General features: G+C 53.7%; 1 protein-coding gene across 1 annotated transcript in view; it reads left to right on the forward strand.

Moving 5' to 3' along the window:
- Positions 1-6,452, forward strand: part of MAP3K15 (mitogen-activated protein kinase kinase kinase 15) — a 72,017-nt gene extending 65,565 nt beyond the window's left edge. The window contains exons 23-29 of the mRNA XM_064152054.1: positions 356-541; positions 1,409-1,514; positions 2,178-2,388; positions 3,311-3,423; positions 3,591-3,688; positions 3,812-3,888; positions 5,924-6,452. Of these exons, the coding sequence (XP_064008124.1) occupies positions 356-541; positions 1,409-1,514; positions 2,178-2,388; positions 3,311-3,423; positions 3,591-3,688; positions 3,812-3,888; positions 5,924-6,044 (912 nt within the window). The 3' untranslated portion in view covers positions 6,045-6,452. The remainder of the gene's footprint in view (positions 1-355; positions 542-1,408; positions 1,515-2,177; positions 2,389-3,310; positions 3,424-3,590; positions 3,689-3,811; positions 3,889-5,923) is intronic.
- Positions 6,453-7,234: the final 782 nt, after the last annotated feature.

Here is a 7,234-nt window from a genome sequence, read left to right on the forward strand (position 1 = left end):
CGCAGCCTGAGGCTGTGTCCTCTTGTTCTGGTGCTGGCCACCTGAGAGAAGAGAGCAACCTCCTCCTGGCCACAACCACCCTTCAGGTAGTTGTAGACAGCAATAAGGTCACCCCTGAGCCTCCTCCTCTCCAGGCTAAACAACCCCAGGTATTTAAGGCCAGGCTGGCTGAGGCTGTGTGCAGCCTGCTCTAGGGTAGGGTGTCCCTGGGCATGGCAGGGGAGTTGGCACTGGCTGCTCCTTGTGCTCCCTTCCAACCCTGACTGGTTCTATGATTCTACAAACCTCCCTGCCAGTTGTGGACGTTTAGTGCCTGCTGTGTTCACTTGCTACCCACTCATTGCCTGTTCCCCAGAGCTCTGAAGAACTGCAGCTCTCAGTTGCCCACATCAAGCAAATCATTGGGATTTTAAGGGACTTCATTCGCTCCCCAGAGCAGAGAGTGATGGCTTCTACCATATCCAAGCTGAAAATGGATCTGGACTTTGACAGCACTTCCATCAATCAGATCCACCTGCTGCTCTTTGGGTTTCAGGATGCGGTGAGTCCCTGGCCTGGCACTGAGGGAGACAAATTCCCCCCGGACAGCTTCTCCACTCTTCCTCCTTGCCCTGCTCACACTGAATAGCCATTTTATGCCCCTGTTCCTTAGAAGCTCCTGCTCTTGCTGGGGAAGGTTGGAGGATGTGGTCAGTATGGAGTAGACTGAGCCCTGATGACTGTGTGGAAGACTAAGGAGAGACTAGAAAGTGTTCAAGGGTCAGGTTTTGCCTGGTGAGCTGTGGCTCAGCAGTGCTGAAAGCTGCCTTGCTCTGGAGGAAGGCTGCAGAGTAGCCACCCTAGAGGGGTGCCAGAGCTGGCTCAGCAGTGCTGAAAGCTGCCTTGCTCTGGGAGAAGGCTGCAGAGTAGCCACCCCAGAGGGGTGCCAGAGCTGGCTCAGCAGTGCTGAAAGCTGCCTTGCTCTGGAAGAAGGCTGCAGAGTAGCCACCCCAGAGGGGTGCCACAGAGCTGGCTCAGCAGTGCTGAAAGCTGCCTTGCTCTGGAGGAAGGCTGCAGAGTAGCCACCCCAGAGGGGTGCCACAACACTGGGCACAGAGCCCTGATGTACTGAAGCCTCAGGTGGTCACTCTCAGATAGGGCCTTGAAGCCAGAGTGGGTGGTGCTTGAAAGACTGCCTTCAAGCTCTGATTTTTGTTCTGGATCCTACTTTTATTTCCTGTTCTTCTTCACTTTGTACTGTACAGGGGCTTGAATGCCACCATCTGGGCAGTTTGAAAGCTGTGGCCTAGAACTGTCAAATCTGCTGTGTAGGCTTTCCAAGGTGGGAGTGTTTCAGTGCCTAGGGTGGATGCCAAGTTGTAGAACTTCACCTGACTGTTGTAAAAGAAGGGTATTTGTTGGTTTCTAGGTGAACAAAGTGTTAAGGAATCATTTAATAAGGCCCCACTGGATGTTTGCCATGGATAACATCCTCCGCCGTGCAGTCCAAGCAGCAGTCACCATCCTCATCCCAGGTAAAGCAAAGCAGCTGAAAGGCAGCTTTTAATTCTTACTATGTTTAAGGGCTGTTTGCACATCAAAGAGGTGGAGCAGGTCAGATGCTTTAATCTGCCAGCATGCCATTAGAACTGCATCCCATAGGTCACTACATCAGAGGCAGGGGGTGAAGATATTGTGCAGGGAGAAGTGTCGAGCTGCAGGATTTGTGCTCTAATTGCACTACAAAGACACATAAAGAGGAGGTAGCTCAGCAGTTCTGCACCCCCAGGGTACTCCAACCAGGACAAGAAAGAGGTAAATTGAATTCAGTCCCCAGCTGGCACTTGTCTAGGAGGAAAGAAAAGGACTCTGGACAAGGCTTTAGTGACATCCAGGGTGGTGAATGCTGCACAGGTCTGGTTATGTGGTTTGGAACAGAGATGCAGATAAGGGAGTGCATTGATGTGAGGGGAATCATTTGGCCTACAGAAGGATGCTAATTAAAATCACCAACGTTGAGGAGGAGAAGGAATCTTGTGTGACCTACTCTAGATGCTCCTGCCCTGGCAGAGGGGTGGGACTGGATGGTCTGTGGAGGTCGCTTCCAGCCCCTAATGTTCTGTGGCTCTAGCAAAGGACAAACTACAAAACTTGTCCAAACCAATTCTTACTCTTAACATTGTTTCCCTTTTTACCAGAGCTCCGAGCTCACTTTGAGCCAGCAGCAGAAACTGAAGGTGGGGACAGGGATGGTGATGAAGCAGAGGACAGTTGCCAGCCCACGGTGCAAAATGGGGCTGAGGATCCTGCCATCACATCAGGAGTCAGCACCCTCAGTTCTGCAGTGTCACAGGAGACTCAGCAGCAGCTCAGCCTGGAGTTGGGCAGGCTTAAACAAGAGACCTTAAGGTAACTTTCTGACAAGGATTGTGGCTTTATTTCCAGGCACTCTGACAAGCTCTCAGATACTGCTTTCTGCAGGGACATGGCACAGGGAGAATCATAGAATCCAGCAGGTTGGAAGAGAGCTCCAAGCTCCCCCAGCCCAACCTAGCACCCAGCCCTGCCCAACCAACCAGACCATGGCACTAAGTGCCCCAGCCAGGCTTGGCTGCAACACCTCCAGGTACGGCCACTCCACCACCTCCCTGGGCAGCCCATTCCAGTGCCAATCACTCTCTCTGCCAGCAACTTCCTAACAACATCCAGCCTGAACCTTCCCCTGGGAGGAGTCCAGTTCTGGGCTCTTCCATTGCAGAGGGATGCTGAGGTGCTGGAAGGTGCCCAGAGCAGGGCAGCAAGGCTGGGGAGGGGCCTGGAGCACAGCCCTGTGAGGAGAGGCTGAGGGAGCTGGGGGGGTGCAGCCTGCAGCAGAGGAGGCTCAGGGCAGAGCTCATTGCTGCCTGCAGCTGCCTGCAGGGAGGCTGTAGCCAGGTGGGGTTGGGCTCTGCTGCCAGGCAGCCAGCAGCAGAAGAAGGGGACAGAGGCTCAAGCTGTGGCAGGGCAGGTCTAGGCTGGATGTTGTGAGGAAGTTGTTGTCAGAGAGAGTGATTGGCACTGGAATGGGCTGCCCAGGGAGGTGGTGGAGTGGCCATGGCTGGAGGTGTTGCAGCCAAGCCTGGCTGGGGCACTGAGTGCCATGGTCTGGTTGGTTGGGCAGGGCTGGGTGCTAGGTTGGGCTGGGGGAGCTTGGAGCTCTCTGCCAACCTGGCTGATTCTATGATGCTATGAAAACTCTAAGCTATCACAGACAGAATCTCTTGAATGCCTCTGTCCTTTGCTACCCTTACCCTCAGTATGGTTGTGTTTGATCTCTCTGCTCTGCTACCAGGCTGCTGGAAAACCTCATTCATAAGGAGAAAGAGTATCAGAGCCTGTTACAGCAATCTCTGGAGCAGAAAACTCAGGAGCTGCACTTGCTTCGATTAAAACTTAAACCCAAAGGTAGGAGGAGGTCCTGTACACGTTGCCAGCTGCAGGCAAACGTAGTGGTTCATATTTAAAAGCTAAAAGATTGTCTGGTTTAAGCTTCAGTAGCAGCCTGAGAACCACCACACTGTGCCCTGCTTTTGAGGCATATGAACCTCTTTCTTTCTTTTCTTTCCTGGTAGATTCCAAAGGGTCCACAGCAACTTTTAGAGGCACTGCAGATCCTGAGCTCATGGATTGGCTGAAACAACAAGGAGCAGACTTGGAGACCATGAAGAGAGTAAAAATACCTTAAATACTTACACCCCCCCACACCCAAATCACCTTTATAAACAAAACAAAAGGGCATTGTAGTCCTAATGAGCGAAAAAAGACTCATTTAGGGCTGAATCTCCCTTTTCAGTTTGCTGAAGAGGATTACACATTGAGTGCTGTCCTGAACGACATCACTAAAGACGATCTGCGGTGTCTGCAGCTGCGGTAAGGAAGCACTTCTTGGGTCGTCGTTGGCAGCTTCCTCCACTGAACTGGACTGTAAAAAACTGCCCTTATTTTAGGAGCTAAGGTGTCCAGTGCTAGGTCAGCAGCAATGCTGTCAAAGTCAGCCCTGAGGTTCTACCCAAAGCTTTTTTGCAGCATAACTCATAGAGCCATAGAATCAATCAGGCTGACAGAGAGCTCCAAGCTCCCCCAGCCCAACCTAGCCCCCAGCCCTGCCCAACCAACCAGACCATGGCACTCAGTGCCCCAGCCAGGCTTGGCTGCAACACCTCCAGCCACGGCCACTCCACCACCTCCCTGGGCAGCCCATTCCAGTGCCAATCACTCTCTCTGACAACAACTTCCTCACAACATCCAGCCTAGACCTGCCCTGGCACAGCTTCAGCCTCTGTCCCCTTGTTCTGCTGCTGGCTGCCTGGCAGCAGAGCCCAACCCCACCTGGCTACAGCCTCCCTGCAGGCAGCTGCAGGCAGCAATGAGCTCTGCCCTGAGCCTCCTCTGCTGCAGGCTGCACCCCCCCAGCTCCCTCAGCCTCTCCTCACAGGGCTGTGCTCCAGGCCCCTCCCCAGCCTTGCTGCCCTGCTCCAAACACCTTCCAGCACCTCAGCAGCTCTCTGCAATGGAGGAGCCCAGAACTGGACACAGCACTCCAGGGGTGGCCTGACCAGTGCTGAGTACTAGGGAAGGGTGCTTCAAGCTGTCTAGGCTTTGGCATTTCTCAAGGCTGTTTCTGTGCCACTCAGGGTGGTGCAGTCATAGAGGAAGCAGGCATCAGGAACTTCACTTTTCCTACGCAGTGACTCAAGTCCTTTCAGTATAATTCTGTCAACTCCTGGCTGACCAGGAAAAAGTTTTATCTTATGAAGTTCATCATGACCAAGTGCAAAGTCCTACACCTGGGTCAGGGCAATCCAAAGCAGAAATCCAGACTGGGTGAGGAGTGGCTGAGAGCAGTCTGGAGGAGAAGGCCTTGGGGCTGCCAGTTGGTGCCAAAGTGCCCAGCAGCCAGCACTGGTGGCTGGCAGCACAGAGGCAGCTGTGTGCTGGCTGCAGCCCAGGCAACCAGCAGTAGAACAAGGGGACACAGTCTCAAGTTGTGCCAGGGGAAGTATAGGCTGGATGTTAGGAAGAAGTTCTTCACAGAGAGAGTGATTGGCATCGGAATGGGCTGCCCAGGGAGGTGGTGGAGGCACCGTCCCTGGAGGTGTTCAAGAAAAGCCTGGATGAGGCACTTAGTGCCATGGTCTGGTTGATTGGATAGGGCTGGGTGCTAGGTTGGACTGGATGAGCTTGGAGGTCTCCTCCAACCTGGTTGATTCTATGAAAGAGAGCAGCAGCACAGGGAGGGGATTCTGCCCCTCCAACCTGCTCTGCTCAGCCCTTACCTGCAGCACTGCCTCCAGCTCTGGGCTCACCCCAGCAGAAGAGGGACATGGAGCTGCTGGAGAGAGCCCAGAGGAGGCCATAGAGATGCTCAGAGGGCTGCAGAAGCTCCCTTGTAGGGACAGGCTGGGAGAGTTGAGGCTGTTCAGCCTGGAAAAAGGCTCTGAGGAGCCTTAGAGCAGCCTGCCAGTACCTGAAGAGGGCTACAAGAAAGCCAGGAAGAGACTTTTGACAAGGGCTGGGAGTGGTAGGATGAGAGGGAATGGATTGGAGCTTGAGGAGGGCAGATTGAGACTGGAGATTAGGGAGAAATTCTCTGCAGTGAGGGTGGAGAGAGACTGGCACAGGTTGCCCAGGGACATCATGGAAGCTTCCTCCCTTAAGGTATTCAAGGCCAGGCAGGATGAGGCCTTGAGCAACCTGGGCTAGTGGCAGGTGTCCTTGCCCCTGGCAGGGGGCACTGGAACTGGATGATCTTCAAAGTCCCTCCCAACTCACCCACTCCCTGCAGGAGGGTCAGAGCAGTGCTTCCTGTGCGCTGTCCTAACTGGTGTAGCCTTGGCGTGTCTTGCTTTAATGTGAGGAAGAAGAGGGAGCTCCCCCTAACTGTTCTCCCTTGTTCTGCACACAGGGGTGGCCATCTCTGCAGAATTTGGACTGCAGTACTGCACCACAGGCAAACAGCTGGTAAGAGCCCAGGGCAGAAGGTTAATAATGCTTCAGAGGGCACAAGTGCAGTGAGAATAACCTAACCAGAGATACATTCCTAACCCTCCCCTAGCAGCTGGGTAGAGCTGATGTGCAGGGGCTGCACAAGCCCCTGGCTGCTTCGTGTTGCCCATCAGTGCCCCACACAGTGACCAGTGGCAGCTTTATAGTGAGTCAGTGGCAATGCACTGAAAAGATTTATGCCAGAGTGCTGCAGAAGCCAAAGGCTTAGCGCTGCAACGAGAAGCATTAGCTTAGAGCAAGATCTTTTCCTGCTCCTCCCTCCTGGGCTGGCCTTTTAGCACTGTGCCAACTGAGAGCTTAAAATGTGTTCCTCACACTCCTTACTGGCTGCTGCTGCTGCGAGGAGGGGAGGAGCTGTGCCCCAGCCTCTCTCCCCTCTGTCGCGGCTGACTGTAAATAGCTTTTTGTATTAAAGCTACTCTCAAGCAGTGGGGCAAGCCTGGTGTGGTGTTTTCACTGACTGACTCAGCCACAGCAGCTGAGGGGCTTCTAGGGGTGGGTTTTGGGGGTCCCTATGCAGCTCATCGGAACAGCCCTGCCTGAAAAACCAAACCTTACTTTTCCCTGCTGTGTGGCAGCGTTTGCCAGGCTCCTCTGTGAGCCTTACTCATAGCTGAGGGCACATCAAGGTTTCTCTGGCAGCTGAACCAAGCCTCACCTGTTCCACCAGTGCCTTCTTTGTGTTCTTGTCCTGTTGCCATCCTTCTCAAAGCACAAAAGCAGCGACGGTGCCCTGAGGATTCGCCAGTGTGAAGAAGGATAAAGCACTTGGCTCACATCTTACCTCCAGCACTCACCCTCACCATCACTCCTTTCCTTCCTCACCCCACTGAGCTGCTCCTTCAGACTCTGCTGCAGCTCCTCTGCAAGCTCCAGGCAGGTGGGGATCATTTATCCTGCATAACTGCAGCCTGGCCACTTTGGTGCTCACCTGTTTAGCCTTTTTTCAACCCCCTCTTAATTATTTTGACTTAATTCATGACCTTAAACAGATCCATTGGAACAGGCTGCCCAGGGAGGGGATGGAGTCCACAGCCTTGGAGGTGTTCAAGAAACATGTGGCCCTTGGGGAAGTTCTTCCCAGAGAGAGTGATTGGCATTGAAATGGGCTGCCCAGGAAGGTGATGGAGTCCACATCCCTGGAGGTGTTCAAGAAACCTGTGGCCCCTGGGGAAGTTCTTCCCAGAGAGAGTGATTGGCATTGGAATGG

This window comes from Pogoniulus pusillus, chromosome 12, assembly GCF_015220805.1.
Source record: "Pogoniulus pusillus isolate bPogPus1 chromosome 12, bPogPus1.pri, whole genome shotgun sequence".
In the NCBI taxonomy this organism is placed as follows: domain Eukaryota; kingdom Metazoa; phylum Chordata; class Aves; order Piciformes; family Lybiidae; genus Pogoniulus; species Pogoniulus pusillus.